Source organism: Carassius carassius, chromosome 17 (genome assembly GCF_963082965.1).
Source record: "Carassius carassius chromosome 17, fCarCar2.1, whole genome shotgun sequence".
In the NCBI taxonomy this organism is placed as follows: domain Eukaryota; kingdom Metazoa; phylum Chordata; class Actinopteri; order Cypriniformes; family Cyprinidae; genus Carassius; species Carassius carassius.
In genome coordinates, this window is record NC_081771.1 from 3,296,622 (window position 1) to 3,322,562 (window position 25,941).

The 25,941-nt window shown below is 38.8% G+C and overlaps 2 protein-coding genes across 2 annotated transcripts; one reads left to right on the forward strand and one right to left on the reverse strand.

Annotated features, from left to right (window-relative positions):
- Window positions 1–1,722: 1,722 nt before the first annotated feature.
- LOC132160450 (cysteinyl leukotriene receptor 2-like) lies at window positions 1,723–4,447 on the reverse strand. The gene is made up of 2 exons (XM_059570133.1): window positions 4,247–4,447; window positions 1,723–3,202 (listed from the first exon to the last, which is right to left on the reverse strand). The coding sequence occupies exons 1-2, from the start codon at window positions 4,251–4,253 to the stop codon at window positions 2,028–2,030; spliced, it is 1,182 nt and encodes a 393-aa protein (XP_059426116.1). The 5' UTR covers window positions 4,254–4,447; the 3' UTR covers window positions 1,723–2,027.
- A 724-nt stretch (window positions 4,448–5,171) lies between these two features.
- On the forward strand, window positions 5,172–21,699 carry rbm5 (RNA binding motif protein 5). Its single transcript, XM_059570451.1, has 25 exons — window positions 5,172–5,325; window positions 5,873–5,910; window positions 6,018–6,207; window positions 7,573–7,728; window positions 8,413–8,482; window positions 9,074–9,147; window positions 9,894–9,977; window positions 10,865–10,925; window positions 11,423–11,488; window positions 11,703–11,863; window positions 13,385–13,482; window positions 13,595–13,682; window positions 13,773–13,841; window positions 13,924–13,993; window positions 14,131–14,231; window positions 14,881–15,007; window positions 15,096–15,187; window positions 15,268–15,441; window positions 17,651–17,791; window positions 17,882–17,950; window positions 18,040–18,213; window positions 18,708–18,782; window positions 18,882–18,982; window positions 19,094–19,223; window positions 21,291–21,699. The coding sequence occupies exons 2-25, from the start codon at window positions 5,894–5,896 to the stop codon at window positions 21,414–21,416; spliced, it is 2,514 nt and encodes an 837-aa protein (XP_059426434.1). The 5' UTR covers window positions 5,172–5,325; window positions 5,873–5,893; the 3' UTR covers window positions 21,417–21,699.
- Window positions 21,700–25,941: the final 4,242 nt, after the last annotated feature.

Sequence of the window (25,941 nt, forward strand, 5' to 3'; positions counted from 1 at the left end):
TTTATCTTGGTATTTAGAAGTAATCAGTGAAACCACACTCTTCCCGTCTTCAATCACATTACCTGGACCTGCAGCCATCATACGTTCCACTGAATTTCTTCTCAATGGAGTAACAGATGATGGTCTTTTATGTAGGCCCAGTTGTTGTTGTTTTTTGGAAAAGAATGTTTCTTTGAAGTTTTTATATGATACAGTGATCTAAATGAACGCAATGAATCATTTCTGATAAATGCCGATGAATGTTTCAGTGGTGCGATCAGCAGAAAAAGCTGCTTTGAAAAAACCTTCTGCTTGCCTGGACACTTGACTAAAAGTGCAACTTGCAATAATCTGTTCAAATGTGTAGCTAAGGGAAGTTCATAAACAAATCAACTGTTGTCATACATTAAATAAAAAAAAAACCATCACATATTTTAGTCTTGGAAGAATGTGATGGGAGATGTCTAAATTTTGATTGCAGGTTTTTAAATCTAAGCCATTTTTGAGATTTCTTCTGAAACTAGAGATGTCTATTTGAGAAGAAAGAAATCTAAGCAAACATCTCCATTCGCTCCCCATTTAACCTCATTGCTGTCAAGGGAATCTTTTGAGATTCAGACACAAGATTCCATTTGTGACTTTTATTTCGTGTAGGGAACAATGTTTATTTGAGCAATTTCTGTGTCTTAAAACAATGTCCTCTAGTAACAACAAAACATATCTTCTTGAATAAGCTTGATTAAAACTATATGCACTCTTAAACACAGAGGTTCTTTCTTTTATTACCATGTTTTATGGTTTATACAGTTCCGTGTTTTACCAGAGTGAGCATGCAAAACTACAATGTTTTATTCATTATTTGTTAACTCTTGCTTTTAATCCTCATTTTAGGTATTTATTCTAAAGAAGGGTTAATTCTATTGAAAACAGAACCAGTAAAAAAATATGTAAGGCAGGGAGCAACATTTGAGGGATTGTGTAACTTGAGAGATGAACCAGGTTTGTTTTTAGTTTGTTTTCCAGTTTAATCCTATTTCTTTAATGTATTTCATTATAGCACCATATTTTCCCTTGTTCTGCATGCTCTTTAAAAAGGCTTGCAAAATTAAATGATTCAACACCCATGCTCCTTACTTCCTTAATGAGGTTTATCCTTTCTTTTTCATATTTTTGTTATTCTATTAAAACATGCTCTATTATTTATGCCTGATTACAATAAATACGTTGACCTGTTTCATGTTTTCCTACAATAAACAGAGAATGATTTAATCTAGTATGCCATATCTGGATGCAAGAAATAATTTTATCTTCTTTCCTTTTCCTAAAAACACTTTTTCCATTTCCTACTTGCTGTTGAATATTAAACATATGTCTGCCGTTGCTTACATGGCCGTCCAGCACGTTTAGATAGAAAAACAATGGAAAAGTAGCAAAAAAAAAAAAGAAAAAAACACAATGAAAAAAAAACTGAAACATCTTATAAGATGTCTTCTATTTAATTTACTTATCCTGTTTTTATTAAACAAGATCTCAGACGCCAGTTTCGGTATTGTAGCATGGCATGATTCTCATTGCAATCGCTTGGGTTGCTATCTCAGGCATTTATGGTTCTACGAAGAACATTTGGTGTAAAAAGTTTCTTCATTAAAATGTTCTAAACACTTAGAAAAAGTTTCTTTGAAGAACTGTTTACTAAAGGGTTTTTTGGGAAACCAAAATGGTTCTTTAATGGCAATGCCCACATTATTTTTAAGCGTGCCTGGATGAATCTTGCAAGAACATGTCCAGAATGCAGTTTTCTTGGGAGAAAAGCATTTGCCAAAATCTAAATCTCTGCACAAATCTAAATATGACCCATTTCTGAGGTTGTGTGATATACACCCACATTTTATCTAATGCACAAAATCTTTCACATCTCAGTCTTTCAGTTGAGAACTTAAAAAAAAAAAAAAGGAAAACCGACAGTAGGTTCACTTTTTCAAGACAACAAAGACATCTATTTTATACACTTTGATTTCTTCCTCTTTAACAAGTGCAACTATCTTTTACTACTGCAAATCATCACAAACTTGCTTTTCTTCAGGGTCAGACAGTTTGCGTTGCTTGTCAGACTTGCACCCATCAGAATTCTTTTCATTTATGACTGGGCAGGAGCAGGGCAGACAGTCTTGGTGTACAAAAGTGAAGCCTTGGCGCCTTGACTTCTGCGAACTGCTTCGACGTCGAAAAGACGGATAAACACCACTATTGCTGAATGAACCTAAACTCCTTCGATCTGACACTCTACGGATGGCCGTGCGGAAAGTCTCTCCTGCAAAGTAGTACAACAAGGGGTTGAAGCAACTGTTGGACGTCGCCAAGCACAACGATATGACCAGAACTTTCACCAGGAACTCAAGGACCGGGCAGCTCTGATTTAAAACCTTGGCATAAAGATGGACCGTGCGAGCGACGTGATATGGTAGGAAACACAGCAGGAATGTGCTCAGGACAACGACGATCAAATACACAGATCGCCGGCGGGTGTTTCCTCTTCGGTTACCAATTTTTCGTCCTTTGATGAGTTTGCAGACAATGCATCCATAGCAGACCAGAATTATAATGAACGGAATGACGAATCCAAACGAAACCCCCACGTAATTCAAGCTGTGTATGAGATTCCATGACTTGTTGTTCCCTGGTTCAAAGCAACGCATCTTGTTATTCCGCTCTATAGTTCCTGTCATGAGGAATGGTATTGACGAGCAGGCCACAAAAACCCAGATCGCAAAGCATGATAGTCTGGCTCTCAGCACCGTAACCAGGGACTTGTTGCGAATGGGGTGAACTACGGCGATGTACCGTAGTGCGCTAAGACCTGTAAGAAACAATACGCTTGTGTACAGGTTGACGTAAAAAGAAAATACACACAAGCGGCAAAACCAGTCAGGAAAGTCCCACTGACCGCCCCTAAAATAATAGACCAGACGGAAGGGCAACGTCAAGGAGAAGCCGACATCTGAAATAGCCAAGTTAGTCATGAATACAGTGTTGGCCGTCTTCTTTGGAGTGAGACGCAGGAACACAAACAAAGCCACAGAGTTGCTGATAAATCCAATAGGGAAGACGACACAGTACGTGACTTTGTATGCCAAATATTTGAAATCTTCACTTTCCTCACAAGTCATGTTAGGTTGTTGGGTGACGTTGAGCCAAGATGGAGTTACCGATGTAATCACAGGAGCTGGAGGCAAAAAGAATAACAATTAGACATGAATCGTTTGTGTTGCCATCAGAAAATGTTATTGTGCCAATTAGTCATTCTGTCAATCTCAACTATTTCTAATCTCGTACATTTTTAAAAGCAGTTATATATATATATATATAGAGAGAGAGAGAGAGAGAGAGAGAGAGAGAGAGTTTATATTAATTTTGTATGTAACAATTTAGTATTTAAATATAAAAAATCTATGTGCTGACTAAGTGAAATGCAAAAAGGGGGTTAAAATTATTATGATTATTTTCATTTGAATAAAGGAAATGCAATACTTTATATTTGTGTCTCTATAAATTGCTCATGTTCATGTTTTTTTTTCATCTACCCAAATATCAATATTTTATCAAAAAGTCTGTTGTTTACAGTCGTCCCAATCCATAGTTCATATGCAAAACATATGCAAAAGAATATTCAGAGAGTGAAATGAAAACAGTTGCACATGAACAATATTCAAACGACGGCTGTAAATATACACCTGCAAAACAAAACATGGCCTGTTATTCGGCACTAAGAAAGGCTTTATTAATTATTAATGTGACTAATGAAAAAATTCTCTGTAAGTAACTTAACTGGTGTGGTTATGCTTCTGAAATAATGAATGTAGTGGGTAAATATATAGTAAGGCTGCTCTTCACTGGAATAACTAACAGAACAACTCTAACAAGTTTCCCAACTAGTCTAACACTAAAACCACCTTAAGGTATCAGCATATTTTTCAAAACCTTCCAAAATGGTACAGAAATGGTAAAATAGTTGATACTTTAATTTATACCATGATACTGAAATAGAAGTATTTAAGGTTTTAAGGCATATTGATGTCAAAGACGTAGGCTACCACAGTAAAAAAAATAAAAATAAGTATCACTGAACGCACCATTGAAAGTACCCTGCAAATACTGTAAATTAATTTCAGAACTATTAAATCACAGTCTCACTGTACTTTAATATTATTAAAATTAATATCAAAATGCGTGTGACTCATAATGAGAGTCTAGCTGGAGTTTTCCTCACCTGTCATTCTCTCTTGACCATCATCCTCCTCATCATCAGCGGACTGATGAATCCGGATGCGTTTAAACTACTGGAGACTATGAGAGCGTTATTTAACAAAATGTCAAAATGTTCCTCTCTCGGCAGTTTCAAGTGTCTGCTTCCTTTATCATGGTCTTGAAGAGCGCTTCCTCTGTCGCCTGTTTCGATGTCCCATCTTTGCTTCCAGCACGCAATAGCACAAAGTGCACCGAACTCTCCCAATAGTAGAGAAAAGTTACGTCCGAATCTTTTATAGAATCGTTTGTTTTCAATGATTCACACGAACCGATTCGCACAATGAATCGACTGCAGAGATGCGATAACTACGTACACGGTATATTAAAAAAGAGATCGGTAAACAGAATATTTTCGCTAACATGAAATTAACGGAAATTTGTAATCCTAGTTCTGGGGTATTTTTTGAATAATGATTCAAACGAATACGCGAAATGTTTTATGGGGCACATGTATTGAACGAAACGAGTCGATTCAACTTCCCGAAGATTTCAAGAGAAACCACACCTTCAGGGTTTTTTCTCTTTTTTTCCTCTCTCTTGGTAGTTTCTCTGAGCAGGTGTGATAGCTTTCTATACGTAATTCATGTGAACTGTAATTGCGTAATTCTCTTAACGTAACTCTTTTCAATAATACATGTATTAGCTACTATGTTTTTTAAATAAACTTATAAAACAAGAAAAACAAATATATGTATTAATAATAAGATTAAAAATATAAAATAAAATCATCATGATACATACAATAAGGTTTTCATGTAGTCAAACTTTTATTCTCTAACCAAATGTCACAGCTGGACATTAGAGGAAGAGCGGCTTTAAGAAAATAAACTACATTTCCCATCATGCAACAGCAACAACACGCCATCTCACCTAAAAGCATTCTGGGAAGGAGAAGCTTGTAGACCATTTTAGCTGCAGATGACATCGAGTGACCCGAAGGAGAGTTTGATCTGTCGTCGAGAAGGGATCTGCCAGCAGCCGTTAGATTTCTCAGTATATATGAGAAATATTTAATTTCAACGCTTCTTTGAAATATATCTGGTAAGTTTTCGTCGTTTGGTGCGTGTTTTGCGCCTTTTTCCAACGACATTTCGACGACAAGGTCTCCATTTTGAAGCCTTCTTCCTGTAACGTAGCTTACTGAACTTCTCAGACAACGAAAAAAAAGAGACCACACCAACAAAACATATTATGATACTACTACTATACGTTTTTTTAGACATGTCGCCAAGGAAATGTCATATATCTTTATAGGTATTCTGGTACGTAACGTTACATTGATATGAACTTTACCAAGTAAATAACGTTACTGCGCCATTGAAATGCATTCAACTTGTATAAGTATCATAGTATTTCCTTTTACAAGAGTTTTGTGATCTTATCAAATGGTAAAACCATGGCAATTTGATATGTACCGTGGAATTTATTGACCATGTATTTTGTATTTTAAACTAAGAAACAAGTTTGTCACTCCAGCACAAGGCTTTATAATGTCATATGTGCAACGAACTAATATTTTTATATGTTGATTTATTTAATGTGTGTTCTATATTCAATGTATATTTTGAATAATATATATTTTTAACAGGCCTTATATTGAAAAACAAAGATGGGTGCAGATAAACGGTGAGTGTTTTATGATTTATGAAGGTTTTACTTACTTCAATAGATTTGCTGTAATCTAATTTATGTTTAACATCCTGATAATGTTCATTACTTATTGTTCTAACTAGGATTAGCCGTACAGAACGCAGCGGCAGGTACGGCTCTGATCAGTATCGTGATGATGACCGCAGGGACCGGCGAGATCGTGATGACCGTGGATACGACTCGCATCGCTGGAGTGACGACCGCAGAAGTGACCGCTACGATGGTGAACGAAGTGACCGTGGAGATCGATACTGGAGCAGAGACAGTCCTGAGGTGAGGACTACAGTGACATGCAAAAAATTATCAGAAAAATCTCTGTTTTCCAGCATCTTTGCATATTTTAACCCTTTCCAGCAGTGACTGTATGATTTTGAGATCCATTTTTTTTTTTTTTTACACTGAGGCACTCAAACACAACTATTAAAAAAGGTTCAAACGTTCACTGATGATCCAGAAGGAAACAAGAGGCATTAAGAGCTGGGGGGTGAAAACTTTTGGAATTTGAAGATCGAGGTAAATTGTACTTAATTTGTGTTCCGGGAAACATACAAGTATCTTCTGTTGCTTACGAAGGGCAGAACTAAATGGAAAAAAAAAATATTTCAACAAAATAAGAAAAATGTGAACATCTTCAAAGTGTTCAAAAGTTTTCACCCCCAACTCTTAATGCATTTTGTTTCCTTCTGGAGCATCTGTGAACGTTTGAACCTTTTTTAATAGTTGTGTTTAATTGCCTCAATTATTCTCAGTAGGGCTCAACGATGTGTCGTTTAAGCATCGATATCGCGATATACGAATCCACGATAGTCACATCGCAGGATGTGCGATGTAGGTTGTCGTAGTTGATCCGTTATTCATTAACTGTACGGGCCAGCTGCTCCCCGGCCCTTGACGAATGTGATTCGCGGATTAATTGCACAGCTTAACCATCATAGAGTGAAAGTTTTGACAGGGCAGAGAGAGCGAGAGAGTATTGACACGATGGTGTCGATGTTTATCATTTAAAATGAGTGTAAGTGTGCTCACCTCTTTTTTGTTTGTAAGAAAATTTTTTATTAGATTTCATATCGCAATATATATCGCAGAAAAATAAAATATCGCAATGTCATTTTTTCCCAATATCGTGCAGCCCTAATTCTCAGTGTGAAAAGATCTCAAAATCATACAGTCACTGCTGGAAAGGGTTCAAATATGCAAAGATGCTGGAAAACTGAAGAATCTGCAGGACCTTATAGATTTTTCTGAAGAATAGTTCTCAGTTTAACTGTTCAGAACAAACAAGGGACTCATGCACAACCATCACAAAACAGAAAGACAGTCGTGGGTCATCCGGGTAACAGCACACAGTATTAAGATCCAAGGGTTCCCAAACTTTTGAATGGGGTTATTTTAATAATTTCAGCAATTTTTTTGTGTTGTGGTCCAAATGTAAACATCTTACTCAGGACAGTACTAAATAAGAAATAACATGCATTTATTATGATCTCTCTTTATTTTGTTAAAATTATTCACATTTTCACAGATTCTGCAAGGGTTTCCCAAACTTTCACATGCCACTGTACCAAAATATGTTTTTGTTTATCGGATCTTTTGATATGAGAATGATGTTAACTTTACCATATCTCACTGGTGTTACAGCGGGGAAGGAAGCGGCGCAGCAGTGATGGATCTGATGATGGACACCACTCGGATGGTGATTACTCTGAGCATGATTACAGAGGAGACCCGGCTGATGAGAAGGAGAGCAAGACCATCATGCTCCGAGGTCTGCCCATGAACACTTTAGAGGCAGATGTAAGTTGTAACCATTTATAAAACACCCAAAAGCAGTGTTTTATATGGTTTCCACAGTATTGAAAAACCTGAATATATCAGAGTTTACTGAAATTGCATGGAAATTTCTTTAAATTTAATTATCAATAATGTAACACACATTTCAGAACTGGAATAAAATCTATATCATGGACATTTTTGCACTTAATAATAACAACAACAGTAACAAACATTTTAATAAATATTTCCAGGAACAGAATGAAAAAAAAATATATAAATAAATCTTAGGGAGTTAGTTTTAGGCTGTGAATAAAATTTTATAGTAATACATTTAGTAACTATTCCAGGCATGGAATCCAAAAAATCGTATCATGGAAATTTCTGAATTATTTTCAGAAATTTTAAAATCCAGGCCCAGAATTAAAAATAATATCAAATTAATTCAGTAAATATTCAAGGCATGCAGTCAGTAAATTTAAAAATAAAATAATAATAAATTATTTTAATAAATACATTACAAATAAAATAAGTAAATTCCAACCAGTCTTTGTCGCAATTCAAAATTATTTTCTGAATTTTTAAAACGTCATCATAAGGTTTTTAGTTTTAGCTTTGATGTTTTTTCCTGGATTTCACTATGAAAGGCGAAATTGAAGCTGGCTTGGTTTTAGCAAACTTGATCTGACTTTTCCTTGTAATCCACAGATTCGAGCAGCCATTGAGCATCTGGAGGGTCCAAAGCCAATGGACGTGAGGCTGATGAAAAAGAGAACAGGTGAGACTGATGTACCGCGGATCCTTCCTCTCCCAAACAAACCTGTGTCCACTGGGCCAACCTGCTTCCGCTCAAGCGCCTTTTGCCATAGCAACATGTTAAATGTCAAGGTTTACTCTTTCAGACTGCTGAGTTAAAAAAAAAAAAAAGGTTGCACATTTGATACATGTTTGGAGGTAAGTTTTGTGTGGATCGAAATTGGCACAGTTTTATGCCAATTGAAGTTACATGAACATAGATGCAGTCATGTAGCTTCTTTATCTTGAAGTACAATTATATTAAAGATCATCCAAAAGTCGATCTGATGGCAGCATCTGTCTTATAAATATTATTTGCTTGTTAATACTAGCTATGTTTATGACCGTTTGCTTGGTTTTGATTATTGATTCAACGTGTTAGAACAACAGCTAGAATATTATAAGCTGCTGTTGCTATGGTAAAAGCTTCCAGGCGACCCCCCCCCCCCTACATCTCTTTGGCCTCTCCGGGTCAAGGGGGTCACGAAGCAGTTTGTGACAGAGTTTGAATGTTGTACCACTGAACCATATAAACTAACACGCCTCCCGTCTGTATATCTGAATGCCTCTCTAGGTATAAGCCGAGGTTTCGCCTTCGTGGAGTTTTATCACTTGCAAGATGCTACCCGATGGATGGAGACCAATCAGGTTGCTTCCTAATCACCAAGTCTAGCTTTTGCCCTGGGGAATAATGCAAATTAAGTAGAAAAATATAAATGGAAGGAAAACAAAAAACAAAGTTGCTGGCCCAGCAGACTATATGGACACAAATGGACCAAAGCCACTGTTTTTGAAGGCAAGGTGTGACCAAAACATAGAAGAGCCATTTGATGGATGCTCTGGCTTCATGTTATTAACTTTACCAGAACTCTGTTTGTTAGCACGGGTAAATTAATCACTGATTTTATAAAAGGGAAGTACATAATACAGTTCAGGTGTGACTTGATTGACTAAAATGGGGTTTAAGCCACAATTTTTTGTCATCACACTCTAAAAATGTTTTTTGTTTGTTTTTTCATTAAGTGATGTTAAGTTTCAAGGCTTGAAGTAGAAGTGTTGGTGCTGTATTTAACATCCCATTTCATGGAAATCCCTATTCAAATATATGAGATGTTTTTAATTGTAATTAGTAGTTTTGTGTGGTAAGCCTATGCTTCGTCTTGAAAGTCCCCCCCCCCCCCCATGCCGTTTAAGAAAGGAGTGCCTTTTTTTTTTTTTTTACACTCTGTTCCGGCCCCATCCGGACACTCGGGTCCCAAACACACACCATCTTACACATAAACCCTCCCGGGCGATCCTCACCCTAAACCCTCGTGGCTTAATGTGGTTGTTCTTGGGCTGAGATTAAACCTTCGTAAGAGAGAAAATAACCAAACCCTTTCTTCCTTTTCCAGAAACTGCTGTCCATTCAAGGCAAGACTGTTGCCATGCACTACAGCAACAACCGTCACAAGTTTGAGGACTGGCTCTGCAACTCAGTAAGTTTCATGGGCTTCCCAAGATTTTGAACTGCATTTACAATACCAGTTTCATATTTAGTATCGTTCCGGTGTATTCTGAAATTTCATTAAGATATTTTAAAAATTGTTTCGGCGGAAAAACCAAGAGGTTCTGGTTCAGCGTTTTTTGTTTTTGGAGAAAAACCCCCCAACAAAAATGTAATACTTTTATTACTCAAAGGTTGCATTAAATTGATCAAAAGATACTGTAAAGGTATTTACTATGTTAAGAAAGATTTCTATTTTAACTCAATCAACTTTGAAAGAATCCTAAAAATGTATTGCTGTTTCCACAAAAATATGAAGCGGCACAACTGATTTCAACATTGATAATAAGAAAATAATGATTTCTAAAGATCATGTGACACTGAAGAATGGAGTAATGATGCTGAAAATTCAGCTTTGCATCACAGGAATAAATTATTTTGTGATATATTCAAATAGAAAGGGTGTTTTAAATTTGTAATTATATTTCACAATATTTTAATTTTTGATCAAATAAATGCAGCCTTATTTAGCATAAGAGTTTTTTTTTTTTTTTTTTTACACCAATTAATTAACACTTATCCTATGAACGGTAGTGTTAATCTGTGGTATAGTTGTTATTGTAAGTTTTGGATTAAAGTAAATGATGGGATCTTGTAGAAAAATAAATGACTCCTCTAAAGTCTTAGAAATGTTGTCTAAACATTCCTAGCTAAGCTTTGTTTTGGAAAATTAGTTAATATATGAAGCATCTCAGTTTTTCAAATGGTCCACTTGGTGGATGCCCATCACGGTGAGTGTTCAAGCCACTCTAGTGTGCTTGTTACCTGGTGCCCCATAGCAGAAGTGTCAATTAAAACACTATGACCGGTTGCTTTCAGTGTGGCCTGTACAATTTCCGGAGGAGGCTGAAGTGCTTCAGGTGTGGCGCAGCTAAAGCGGGTAAGTAGCTCCCTGAACAGGAAACCGCTGTGTGCACCCATCCGGATGGTCCAGTCAAACACAGTCATGTCTTTGGAGCATTTTTTTTTTTTTAACTGAGATCTTTATTGGGGATGTTATCATGTGCAGTGTTCCAAACTAATATATAACAGTAATTGTTTTTATCACTCATGGTAGCTGGTTTTTTTTTTTTTTTTCTATAGCTGGTAACTTATATTATGGCTCCACATAATGTTTTATATGCTTGTTAGTCAAATCAGGCATTAAAAGGTATAAGAATTCATATTATTAGTTTATAGTACCTGCCTACTTAATGCCAATATTTTAAAAACAAAACACTCGTTTTGACTGAGGACAGTCTCACTCTGGGATTGTAGGGATTATGTATAATGACCTGCCCAAAGCCTTTGTATTTGGCTCTTTCAGTGATGTTGTTTGATCAGGTTTTTGTGTTTAAAGAAACTCAGTGTGCTTTTATTCTTTGTGCTTATTTTTAGATGCTGAGTCCAGCAGCACCAAAGGAACCACAGACGCCCAACCCAGCGGAGATTATTATGGCGATAGTAAGCACTTTTCCATAAATATCACCTTTGAATTAGGGATGCACCAAGAAATATTATCTAAAAGTCAATTGCATATAGTTGGGTTCCAAAATGATCCAGTGTAGGCTGATGCTGATAATTTAAATGCAAATGTTGGCTGATACGGGTTTGACCTGTAGCGTGTTGTGCAGTTCTTGTTTTGCATTTACTCTGATATGTTTGCATGTTTTGACAGCCATCATCCTGAGAAACATTGCCCCTCACTCCACTGTTGAAGCCATTCTGACAGCACTCGCCCCCTACGCCAACCTCTCACCCGGCAACATCCGCCTCATTAAAGACAAACAGACGGGCCAGAACAGAGGGTTTGCCTTCGTCCAACTTGCCTCTCCTTTGGTACGTGTTTTATCTCTTCCTCAGTCTATACAAATCTCTTTTGTTCCAAAGATCATCTTAAACAAATAGAGAGAGTAGTGTTGTAACGGTACCAAAGTTTCAGTATCCGTTACCAAAAATCCACATATCTCGGTACCAAAGCAAAACACAAAAACATGCTAATAAAAAATGTCTATGCTTTTTATTTAATTTTAAAGGGCTTTTGAATTTTGAACCATTTGTACATTCCTCTAATGCTGTGTTCACACCAAATGCGAATAGAGTGTCAAATTCGCGTCTACCGCATAACGTTTGCCACTTGAACATTTTAAATGCATTTGCGCGTCTAGAGCGAAATAGACGCGGGTAGAAAGCAAAAGTTTGAAGTGAAATTGACGCGCGTCTGAGACGAAATCCGCTTCTTGTGGGAGGGGCAAGTGCTAGGCGGTTGTCTGTTTGCAAGATGGCTGATGTTGATCAAGCATTCGGGGCTTTTCCACTTTTTCCTGCACACGTCCTCTGAATAAACACATCATCTTGTTAGCGAAAAGTAGCTGTAGGCTATATTAGGGGGGAAATAGTTGTAAAAAGGCCGCGGGTCGATAAACGTGTACGTGACTCAAAAGTTAAATGTGTATTTACAACACACTGTACCAAGCGAGGTCCTTTTTATTCCTGAAATATGAACTTGTGTGTGATACTTGTGTCATAAAGCTCCGGTTGACTGCTCACTGACAACATCAGTCTTTCCTCCATGTTGAATGAGTGACTCCTGAGCAGGCTCCTGATTGGTTAACATGGTGCGAATTGATGCCAAAGTTAAATTTCAGTTAAAGTTAAAAACTCGGGGCGGCAGACGCGAATTCGCGTCAAACACATAAATGCACAAAAGCACCATTCGAGCCAGACGCTCAATTCGTGTCATTTACATTGACTTAACATTGAAATCATTCACGCCAGATGCTCTATTCTCGTTTGGTGTGAACACAGTTGTTATATACTCTAATAACAAAAGTACAGTGATATGTAAACACTCTTGCCATTTTTCAACTTGGACACGTTCTCATGTTTATTCAACGAAGTCAAAACCTTTTGGAAACTCTGTTTGTGACGGTCAGTTTTGTTATCGTGACGGACTCCACAAATAAATGTATGGGAAACACAGTTAAACTAACTTGCTAGCACGCTTTCATTTGATCTGGGTGTCTGTCTTTAGAGTTTGGTGTGTTTCCTCCTTTTGATGTCACCATGTCTCAGTGCTTTCATGAAGAGAGCGCATCTGCGCACCTCTTGGGTAGCACATCAAGAACCTGGTACTTGGTACCAATGGTAAAAAAAACAAAAAAAAAACTGGTAACGTAATGGTTTCTTTTTTTTGAGTACCAACTTGGTACCGAAGTACCAGGTCTTTTGACAACACCAAGAGAGAGATTGATCTTGTAAGGGGAAACCAGTGTCCATGATTAATGATCGATAAGATTAAACCTGCATGTACTTTTGTACTGTTTTAAGCAGATTTTGATGATGTTTGTGCTTTTGCAGGAAGCGTCACAGCTCCTAACCATCCTTCAGGGATTACAGCCACCTCTCAAGCTGGATGGGAAGACTATTGGGGTCGACTTTGCCAAGAGTGCTCGAAAGTATGCATCTCTCGCTCGTATCCCCATGCGGTTGATTTACTCTGAATAATTTTTCCACTTACTGTAGCTTCATTAATATTTCAGTTTACTGAAATGCCTTTTTGTTTCTCAGGGACCTTTTATTGCCAGATGGAAACCGTGTTAGTGCTTTTTCGGTCGCAAGTACAGCCATTGCAGCTGCTCAGTGGTCCTCCAGTCAGGTATGTACAACTTTATTGTAACCGTGCCTCAATGTTAAAACCGAATTATGCATGCATGAGTGGTTTAATTGACTAGATTTCTCTTTGCAGCCTCAGCAGAGTGTGGAGCCGACATCAGAATACAGCTACCTGCAGGAGGGATATGTACCATATTCACAGGTCAGCTGCACCTTCTATAACGCCAGCGCATTTATATAAATCATTTTACTATTGAGTTGAGCTAAGATGGGTTTGTGTTTAGGAGTACCAGGCGTACTATCAGCAGCAGGCTGGAGCTGTAGACCCTTCCCAGGCTAATGGCTTACTTGGAGGTAGCATTCGCATGGCATTTTCTATTTATTTTAGTTGGGGAATCATAGTAGGACTTTGCCAGATCACAACATGTTCTTTTATGAACGTAAAAGCATTCGGAAAAAAAAGTTGAAAACTGGTATGTTTTGATTTGCAGCGGCTCCAGGTGTGAAGGTTCTTCCTGCTGCCACAGGAGTGGTGATCTCTCAGAGTGCGCAGGTCTATCAGCCTCATATCATTGGCCAACCAGCTGCTCAGGTGACTTTATGCTGTGACTTGTTTATTAGATAACTTTTACTATCACTAACTATTAGATTCTAGTGCAGTGCTTCTTAACTAGGGACAAGGTTGCACTAGAGGGCTTTGTCTAATTTCTAAGGGCTGCAAGATGACTAAAGGTTTCCAAATAAGACATTGCTTTAACTTTGTTGTTTAAGCATGTGTTTTTCCCAACCTGGAATAAGTTGAAATAAAGTCATTTTTAATAATTATTGTAAGTGTACTACTTGAATGAACCTTGATAATTGATATCTGTGAATGTAAACAGTCTTAAATATCCAGTAATCATGAACCACTCACAGCTTACCTGCAAACCTGGGTGAAAGTAGCTTTATTCCAATATCAGATTTTTCATAAATGATTTCAACGGCTGAATCCCCAAAAAAATTTAGAAAAAAAAAAATCCCCCCCCCCCATTCAATTATTAAAACTTTTGCAGCTTATTAGATGGATTTGTTCGTAATTATGTTAATTTATTGCTACTCCTAGTTTCTGTAAACAAAAATTCATAGCAAACAAGCAGCTTTGATATTACAGCAGAAGTGCTAGAAATATCTTTGGGGGTTTGAGAACCACTGTGCTAGTGTAATGATCATTCTAATCTCATTATAACCCTTTTTATTGTCAGGCATTGCAGATGGAAGGCAAAGCTCAGCTCATCACAGCTGCTGCCACCATTTCCGCCTCAGCAACCTCTGCAGTCACGGCTGCAGCAAGCAGCACAGCAACAGCTACCTCTCAGGAAAACCAAGCCAGTAAGAGCAGATCATTAAATCCACTTCATCCAATCAGAAGACATCATGCTACAGGTTTCTGATTCTTTTGCCATCTTATTTCCTCTAGCTATCCCAGACACTTCATCTTATCAGTACGATGAGTCTTCTGGGTATTATTATGACCCCAGCACTGGCCTGTACTATGACCCAAACACCCATGTATGTATGCCATGTGCGTTTCAACAAGGCAATACTTTGAGTGTGTGTAGAGGGTTCTAAGTAATATTGTTTTTCTATAGTACTACTACAATTCCCAGACTCAGCAGTATCTGTACTGGGACGGGGAGAAGCAGGCCTATGTGCCAGCGGTGGACGCCAACAACGCGGCTCAAAGTGCTGCTGCCTCCACATCCACTTCTCAGAAGGAGAGCAAAGAGAAGAAAGAGAGACCTAAAAGCAAAACAGCTCAGCAGGTAATAACTATTCAATATGCTTGGAAGCTTTTAAAAGTACTGCTGTGTTCTAAGACTAAACAGACTTCATGTTTTGCTTTCTTGTCAATGAAACGGGTAAAAAAAAAAAAAAAATTTATGGACCGTAGGGCATCTTGATATAGAAATACAATTGTCATGTGGCTTAATAGTCAAATCGTGATGGTTGTGATTGAACTATATAAGTATTCACTGGCAATTTTAGAATGCTTGTTAATTTACATGCATGCAGTTAGGGGTGTGCCATATGAAGATTTTTGATCGTGGATGATTGAAACATCTCTACAATCTGCTTTTGAAGAACCATCGTAGTATCGTACTACAGCGCACATTCTATCAGCTGCAGTTCTGGCCCCTTCTCAGTCTCAATATACTGTACAGAGTGACATACATTCACTTCAAATGTTACCTCAGTGGTAGACTTGCACTCACGGGACACTGCACTTATTTTCAGTCAAATCCAAAAAGTACATTATTTGCCTCTGCTTTAAACCCTTGTCAGTTAAACATTTCATTGGTGTGCTATTCTGACATGTGCTTTTTTCTGACCACGTAACATTACACTTGCAGCGTGTGTACATTAAAAAGCCTGTCACATAGCGCATGATTACTTGATTACTCTTTCATGTCTAACAGTTGAGAGAAAACCGATACGTGCCTGTATATTGGATGTGTGAAAGTTTTAAAGGGACAGTAGTAAACATGCTGCCACTTGTCATTTAAAGGGATAGTTCACTCAATGTAAATTGTTATTTACTCCCTCACGTTGTCCCAAACCAATATCAATTTCTATCTTATGCTGAACACAAAATAAGTTATTTTAAAGAATGTGGCTAACCAAAAAGTTGCTGGTCCCCATTGACTTTGATGGTAAGGAAACAAATGAGTATGGAAGTAAGTGGGGACCAGCAACTGTTTGCTTACCCATATTCTTCAAATTAATGTTCAACAGAAGAGAAACCAAGCTCACTCAGGTTTAAAACAACTGTAGAGTGAGTAAATTAATTTGAGTGAACGACAAAACTCGAAGAGAAAATAATTACTGTATTTCCGGACTATAAGTTGCACTTTTTTTCATAGTTTGGCTGGTCCTGCGTCTTATAGTCAGGTGCGACTTATTTATCAAAATTAATTTGACATGAACCAAGAGAAATGAACCAATAGAAAGCATTACCGTCTCCAGCCGCGAGAGGGCGCTCTATGCTGCTCAATGCTCCTGTAGTCTACACTGAAGACATAGAGCGCCCTCTCGCGGCTGGAGACGGTAATGCTTTCTCTTGGTTCTAAATAAATGCGACTTATAGTCCAGTGCGACTTATATGTTTTTCCCCTCATCATTACGTTTTTTTGGACTGATGCGACTTATACTCGGGTGCGCCTTATAGTCCGAAAAAATACGGTATTCACTGCTCTTGACTGACGAACTTTAATACAGTTTGTTTAATAAAAATCAATGTATTATTGATGTATATAGTTTTATTTTTATTTGTCAATTCAATTTCTTGAATGCTATGTTAAATACACCTACTTGTACCTAAAAAAATAAAGCACGGTTTGTTTTATTTGTATATTTTGTGTTTTTGTAATGCATATCTTTGTAATTTTTATATATTTTATATAAAGATAAAATAATGGTAAAGATTTTTATTTTTGCCCACTTTTTGGTCTAATTATCTGCAGTTTCTTTTTATATTATTTTATTTAATATTTTGTTACCTTGTAAGCCTTTTTTTAAATAGAGAAATTAGTTTGGCTGTACTGCCCAGACAGTTTGCAAAATAGTAAAACCAACATGACAAAGAATAGTGATAAAATCATGAATTGTGATATTCCTGTAAAATATCACAACGCCCCACCCCTGTGTGCAATTTATGAGTCAGTGTTTTGGCTTCTCAGAGCACCAAACATAAAAGCTGGATTATCTAACATTTGAAACATTAAGAAATGATCACTTAATATTTGTATGGTAATTTTGATTTTGCATTATAAAATGCTGTACAGCCCAGATAGACTCCATGGGAGTTAAATCTAGGAATCAGACAATTGTATTGTATTAGAACACCCTAGCAAGCTTTTAGCATTGCCCTAGAAGCCAGGTACAAAACCCTATCAACATGCTGGCAGCACTCACATGTCAAAAATCTAGCTATTTCAGTCCTTCACTGGTTCTAAAAATATCTTTATTTGTCAGATTGCGAAGGACATGGAGCGCTGGGCCAAGAGTATGAACAAACAGAAAGAAAACTTCAAAGGCAGCTTCCAGCCCATCAGTCAGGAGGAGAGGAAGGAGGCGGCGGCAGCAGATGCTGGATTCACGCTATTTGAGAAGAAGGTATGAAAGCTGAAGACACTTAGATGATCTCTTTTAATGATGATGGTTTTGTCATAATGCATGGTTTGTGTTTTCTTTGCATGTGAGCAGACAGGAGCACTGGAGAGGCTTGTAACAGAGGCATCCAAAGCCACAGAAGAAGAGATCACCTCATCAAAGGTCCCCGATGGACTGTGCACCATTACAAAACATTTCACGTTCTGAAGTTGTGTTTGATGATTAGTTTAACTCTCTGTGCTGTGCTGCAGGTGGGGCTGGTGGCGGCGTACAGTGGTGACAGTGAGCCTGAGGAGGTCACGGAGGCTGATGACCGGGAGGACAAGCTGACCGACTGGAAAAAGATGGCCTGTCTGCTGTGCCGAAGGCAGTTCCCCAATAAAGAAGCTTTGATCCGCCATCAACAGCTCTCAGACCTGCACAAGGTAATGAGCCTGAGCTGTTTGAGTTGGTTTACAATCATTGCCATCACTTTTTAAACATTTTAAAAACCATTTCAACTTCATCTTTAACAAATAAATAAGTTGTAATTAATTAAGTTTCTGAAAGAAGTCTCTTCTCACCATGGCTGCATTTAGTTGACCAAAACTTCAGTAAAACACTAATGTGAAATATTAAAATATTTAAATAATTGTTTAAATCTGCTTTAAAATGTAATTTATTCCTGTTGCAAAGCTGAATTTTCATCAATTCTCAAGTCTTCAGAAATCACTCTAATATGCTGATTTGCTGCTCAACAAACATTTCATATAATTAATATTAAATATAAGAATTGATAATATAATATAAAAAAACTGTAATTTTTTGTAAGCATACAAGAATTCTTTCAGGAATATTAAAAATCTTAAACATTCCAAACTTTTGACCTGTAGAGTGTTATTTATTTACATATTTAAATATCTACATCTGTGCATTCCAGCAAAACTTGGAGGTTTTCAGGAGATCCAAACTGAGTGAAGCAGAACTGGAGGAGCTGGAGAGGAAAGAGACAGAGGTGTGAAACCTCATTACAAATTCAGCCACACGTCCTCCTTTTAAAGAGCATTTTCTGGATATAACTAACACTCCTGTTCCTTTACCTTGTTCTGAACAGATGAAGTACAGAGACCGGGCTGCTGAGAGAAGAGAGAAATACGGTATCCCTGAACCCCCTGTGCCTAAGAAAAGGAAGTTTACCCAGCCAACACCTGTAGTGTAAGTTCAAGTGTTTTTGACGCACATGTTTATTTCAGTAGAGATGTTTACTAATACAATACAATTGCAGTAACAATATAACAGTGCATATTGTGTCATGTCATTTTACAGAAATTATGAACAGCCCACTAAGGATGGTCTGAACAGTGATAATATTGGTAATAAGATGCTGCAGGCCATGGGCTGGAAGGAAGGCAAAGGTCTGGGTCGAAACCAGCAGGGCATCACCGCACCTATCGAGGTACGACTCCTGTTACCATGGTATACCTAGTGTGGCGGGAGGAGCACAAGACAGACACAGTGGGCGTGGCGTCAGGCCTCGGAGAGGCTTTTATTAATAGAAATCAAATAAAACAGGGGATAAAGGTGGCCAAAGGGGAAGAGTGTCCAAAATAAACAGGGAATCTGGTGTCCTCGTCGTGCTGTGGGATTCGTGTGGGTCAGGCAGTGTTCATGGAGGAAAGGTCCAGGTAAGGGGCGGAGTCCGTTGGCCGCACATGCTCCCCTTTTCGGTCCGGGGCGCGAGGGGTGGCGGCTTCCTCTAGCGGCCGCATCACTCTCGTTGGCCGCGGCGCTGGCAGGGGATGGACGGCCCGGCATCCTGGCCCGACGGCCGTGTAAACGGGTGCGGTTCCCATCCGGATCGCGGGTCCGGCAGCTCACGTCTCTGGTGGCGCGGGAGTCCCTCAACGCACCCTTCTTGGACCCACGAGGACACCAGTGTGCATGCACGGGGAAGAGACCGGTCTCCCAAGTAGAGGCGCGTTGGGCTTTTAAACAGCGGCGGTGATGAGGCTCCATTTCCTTCAGGTGTGTCCCATCACACGCCGCCAGCCCTGACTCGTCCAGCGCCCCTCCTCTCACACACCCACTCCAGTCGGGAGCCTGGTGAAGGGCGGCGATTTAGGACGGGGTGCCTGTGACAATCAGGGAGGAGGCAGCTGACTCTTCACATTCCCCCTCCCAAGCCACAGGGCAAAATGACAATAACAGAGAAGTCACTTACCCCTTTTGTGGCTGGGAGGCTGTCCCCGGTTTTCCTCTGTCCCAGTTCGGGTTCTCACGAACGTTTGGAAGCAAGAGGGAGTGACGTCACCAGATGTTTCCCAACTGCGCTGTCTATGCTCCGCCTTGCCCGTATTCTCCACCACTGTGGCGGGAGGAGCACAAGACAGACACAGTGGGCGTGGTGTCAGGCCTCGGAGAGGCTTTTATTAACAGAAATCAAACCGGGGATAAAGGTGGCCAAAGGGGAAGAGTGTTCAAAATAAACAGGGAATCTGGTGTCCTCGTCGTGCTGTGGGATTCGTGTGGGTCGGGCAGTGTTCATGGAGGAAGGGTCCAGGTAAAGGGCGGAGTCCGTCAGCCGCACATGCTCCCCTTTTCGGTCCGGGGCGCGAGGGGTGGCGGCTTCCTCTAGCGGCCGCATCACTCTCGTTGGCCGCGGCACTGGCAGGGGATGGACGGCCCGGCATCCTGGCCCAACGGCCGTGTAAACGGGTGCAGTTTCCATCCGGATCGCGGGTCCGGCAGCTCACGTCCCTGGTGGCGTGGGAGTCCCTCAACGCACCCTTCCTGGACCCACGAGGACACCAGTGTGCATGCACGGGGAAGAGACCGATCTCCCGAGGAGAGGCGCGTTGGGCTTTTAAACAGCGGCGGTGATGAGGCTCCATTTCCTTCAGGTGTGCCCCATCACATGCCGCCAGCCCTGACTCGTCCAGCGCCCCTCCTCTCGCACACCCACTCCAGTCTGGAGCCTGGTGAAGGGCGGCGATTTTAGGATGGGGTGCCGGTGACAATCAGGGAGGAGGCAGCTGACTCGTCACACTATTATTTAGATTAACACACATGGGTCTTGAACAATTAGCATAAATGTATTTGTCATTGTAGGCAGTGTCTGTTAGTATATGAAAAACACACGTGCATGGACAAGCATAAAAAAATACATTGTACAAAAATTTTGAAGTTGTAAATCCAGAGTGTCCTAGATTTATCAATCTTTTCAGCAGGGTTATTTTAGTATAGAGTTAATATTATAACTTTAATATATAATTTCTATTTTCATTTGATTTTCAATTAGATTTTTGTAATTTTGTTGTTTGACTTAAATATACTAATTAAAATAGTGTTATTTCACAATGAATGATGCTGTGAGCATTGTGACGACCTGTGCTGTGACATGCAGTGGGAAAACTGAACTAGGCTGCAAATATATGTATATTTTTGTTTTTGCAACCCAACAATTGTATACAGGTGTTGCAGATGGTTAATTTTGAATGACATGAATCTGTCATCTTGTCTGCAGGCTCAGTTGAGAATGAAGGGAGCTGGTCTGGGAACTAAAGGAAGCAACTACAGCCTCTCTGCTTCAGATACTTACAAAGATGCCGTCCGGAAAGCCATGTTTGCACGCTTTACAGAAATGGAATAAATTAAGATCTGTCATGTCAGTTTGAAAAAAAAAAAAAAGTCTGGATTGTGACTTTGATCGTTTGTGCTGAGGAGCATTGTGTATTTTATTCTGACTTCATCTCAATTAATGAACATGAAATATGTGACTAGAAGAATGTGTACATATGTACAAAGTCCTCGAGAAATGTGAAGAACGTGTTTTTGATTTTGATTTGCTTTTTCCAAAATAGATCTTGAACTGTGTAAAGTTTATATATGATCTCATTTTTTGTACATAAGAAAATAAATGAGACTCAACTGAATTTAAATGCTTTCATCTTTTGGGTGTAATGTTCATAGGATATTGCTTGTTTTTGATAAGTCAATTTACATGTCAAATCTGAAATGCTATTATGCCGAAAGCTAAACAATTCTCTAGAAAAGACTTTCCTCTTTGACTTTACCACAACACCTCTACTAAACACATGACTGCGTTTGCTAGATGAATGCTCTGTCATGCTAACAAAAAGTTGAGCATTTGTTGCTTTCAATATGAAGAACTCTGACGTGCCATATACAATATTAATTTAGTAGATTCTTTCTATCCAAAGTGACTTGCAGGCAGGCATGGTGCATCTGAATCCACTTAAATCTGACTCCCCTTTTAAAGTACATTTAATAAATGTTTCTGTTGTACAGTTAATGTAGTAACTATGACTGTTGTCATAATGTTACGTTTACATTTAGTCATTATCCTAATCAACTTACAAATGAGGACCATTGAAGCAATCGAAATCAACAAAAGAGCAATGATATACAAGAGCTATTAAGTCTCAGTCTCAGTTTAACCCTGAAAAAGCAAACTTCTGTCAACAAGTACTGTAATTATCTAATTCACTCCATTATGTAATATTGTGAGATATTTATAAAGGTTTATATGTAGGATGGGGACGTGACAATGTACTGTATACTGTTTGTAGGCCTATAAACAATCATGGTTTACGAACATAAGGGATCCTGTTACTTTTATTTTCCTGTGTAAAGGAAAGTTACTTTGCTTTGGTGAAAGTCTGTTGGTGTCACTGACAAGTTAATTGTTCTCTTGAAAGAACAAAGAAAAGTCGATTCCCGTGAATAAGGTGTTGCTCGAGCATTCCGTGGATTAAAAACTTTGCCACAGGCGATGAATGAATGAAACCAGAAAAACGAGCAACGCGTTCGAACACGCAGGTGATTTGCGAGAACCTTGAGAAGCAAAAGCCATGCAACATTACATTAGCATTTATTAGTTATTGCCTGAGCTTGACTGGAACATTTATGACATGCTGGTATGCAAACTTATTTTATTTTTAATTACACTTACAGGTGCATCTCAGTAAATTAGAATGCGTGGCAAAGTTCATTTATTTCAGTAATTTAACTCAAATTTTGAAATTTGTGTATTAAATTCAGTGCACACAGACTGAAGTAGTTTAAGTCTTTGGTTCTTTTAATTGTGATGATTTTGCCTCAAATTTAACAAAAACACCAATTCACCAATGGAGGTGATCAGTTTGTGGCACTGCTGAGGTGGTATGAAAGCCCAGGTTTCTTGACAGTGGCCTTCAGCTCATCTGCATTGTTTAGTCTCTGGTTTCTCATTTTCTTCTTGACAATAGCCCATAGATTCTCTCTGGGGTTCAGGTCTGGTGAGTTTGCTGGACAGTCAAGCACACCAGCATTATGATCATTTAACCAACTTTTGGTTCTTCTGGCAGTGTGGGGAGGTGCCAAATCCTGCTGGAAAATGAAATCAGCATCTTCAGAAAGCTGGTCAGCTGAAGGAAGCATGAAGTGCTACACAATTTCTTGGTAAACAGGTGCAGTGACTTTGGTTTTCATAAAGCACAATGGACCAACACCAGCAGATGACATTGCACCCCAAATCACAGACTGTGGAAACTTAACACTGGACTTAAAGGACTTAAAGCAGCTTGGGCTATGAGCTTCTCCACCCTTCCTTCAGACTCTAGGACCTTGGTATCCAAATGAAATACAAAACTTGCTCTCATCTGAAAAGAGGACTTTGGACCACTGGGCAACAGTCCAGTTCTTCTTCTCCTTAGCCCAGGTAAGACACCTCTGATGTTGTCTGTGGTTCAGCAAATTCCTCTACACGTCTGTGTGTAGTGGCTCTTGATGCCTTGACCCCAGCCTCAGTCCAAATTCTTGAATCGATTTTGTTTGACAGTCCTCATAAGGCCCTCGGTTCTCTCGGTTGGTTGTGCATCTTTTTCTTCCACGCTTTTTCCGTCCACTCAACTTACTGTTAACATGCTTGGATACAGCACTCTGTGAACAGCCAGCTTCTTTCTCAATTAATGTTTGTGGCTTACCCTCCTTGTGAAGGGTGTCAATGACTGTCTTCTGGACAACTGTCAGATCAGCAGTTTTTCTCCATGATTGTGTAGCCTAGTGAACCAAACTGAGAGACCATTTTGAAGGCTAAGGAAACCTTTGCAGGTGTTTTGAGTTGATTAGCTGATTGTCTGTGACCTTATTCTAATTTGTTGAGATAGTGAATTGGTGGGTTTTTGTTAAATGTGAGCCAAAATCATCACAATTAAAATAACCAAAGACTTAAACTACTTCAGTCTGTGTGCACTCAATTTATTTAGTACACAAGTTTCACAATTTGAGTTGAAATACTGAAATAAATGAACTTTTCCATGACATTCTAATTTATTATGATGCACCTGTATTTAGAATAACCTACTTGAGTCTTATAGGTCTAGCCGCCATCCACCATAACTCATACAGTATAAATCTGCAGTCCGCTCATCCGGGTAAATGAAACCATAAATATAGGGAACAATTAAGATATTTTTATGTGAAATACAGTGGGGTAACAGATTTCTTCAGATTTGGTGACCCTGCTATATCAGAGCAAAGTGAATCTGGGTGACATTAATGCCGTTTTTTTATCGCTTATCAAATACAGAGGGGTAACAGATTGCAGTGACCTCTAATGCTGAAAATTGGTGACCCCACGTTAAACCTGTTCACATCAGACCAAAACTCTCTAGCAAAGTTAATATATTTAGACATAAGTTGTTAGCATATGTAAAATAAGTGACACACTGTAAAAAAAAACCTGATAATTGAGAAAGCAATAAAATAAATAAATAATACAAAAAAATTAAAAGGGAGAACTGACCAAAATTGCATTATCATGTGTCAATGCTCACCATTTGATACCATACCTTTACCACAGTATATCCCCAGTACTTTTAGTAAGAGCATTTTGACATTTAGCCACATTTCAGACTTATCTCAGCATTATTGTTGGTATGCATGAGATTCACGTTCACCATTACGGTTTGCAGCTCCAGTTATTTTATTAGATGTTTCCCAGATAAGCAGCGCAGTGTCTGTCTTGCTGCTACGGACACATGAACATGAGATCACGGTCATATCTGATGGATCAAAATGTCAAACTGTAGGAGAACACCATCATTTGGAGCCTTAGATTTATGCATGTTTCAGGTGACTGCAGCATGTTCAGCAGTTCACAGTGGATGCATTCTTGCAAAGGTTAGTGAAAGACATCATTATTTATTAATCTGGTCACTGTCATAGTACTTTAAAGGGCAGGTCTAAATTTGTATTCCATTTTATTTCATGTTTTTGCAGCCTACACTGTTAAATGTTGCTGTAGATTTAGCAGCACAGTACTGTAAAAACCTACAATACAATACTGCATTTCTATATTACAGTAAAATACCGTAATTTGTATTGCATTCTGGGTAATTTTGATCGAGCGGGAACATTGTACAGTACATTTTAATGTTGCTGTAACCTAGCTGTAACCTGGTTGTAATATGCCAGGCAATAATACAGGGTTGCTGTAAACAGAGAGCGCGCGTGCCGCGCGTGACGTCAGAGCACAAATCCAGACCATTCACGGATGAAGTCTCAGCAGTCAGCAGATATCTGGATATTAATTGGTAAGTTAATTTTATAATAAGGTTTTATGGTGTTACGCTATAGTGTACATGTGTGAAATGACAGTGGTAGTTTAGTGGAAGTTTAGCCAGCGACGGTTGCAAAAACACTATTAACGTTAGTTAGATCTGCTGAACTCCGCTGCTTTACCGACATTTTCAAATCTTATCACTCCGTGAATTAACGTTAACAAGACCTTATAGCTGCTAACGTTAGTTTATTTCGACCAAAACAGACTTGATTGTTGTTGGAACACAAATCGAGGTGGTTTTGTCAGTTTTAATTACAATAAATATGTTTTACGATGGCCTGCGAGATGAAATTACTGACGTTTGAATGATTTTATGATAGCAAAAAAAATGTCTAACATCATCTGTTATATCTGTTGGGATCATTTCAATAACATCCGAACTTGTCAGTGGTAAAAACAAGCACATAACTCATAGGTAACGTTATATATTTTGCTCAAACTGCTTAACGTTTTTGCAGTCCGTTTCCCCCGACGACGAACTTGTTGATTTTATGATTTAACGAACACGTACATACAGCTGTATCAACATACTTTTAAGAATGTTAATTCA

Excerpts from the sequence above, each read along its gene's own strand:
- rbm5 (XM_059570451.1), top strand. Across the intron at positions 11,864-13,384 it reads TCCAACTTGCCTCTCCTTTG|GAAGCGTCACAGCTCCTAAC; the intron begins GTACGTGTTTTA and ends GTGCTTTTGCAG. Across the intron at positions 18,214-18,707 it reads AGCTCTCAGACCTGCACAAG|CAAAACTTGGAGGTTTTCAG; the intron begins GTAATGAGCCTG and ends TGTGCATTCCAG.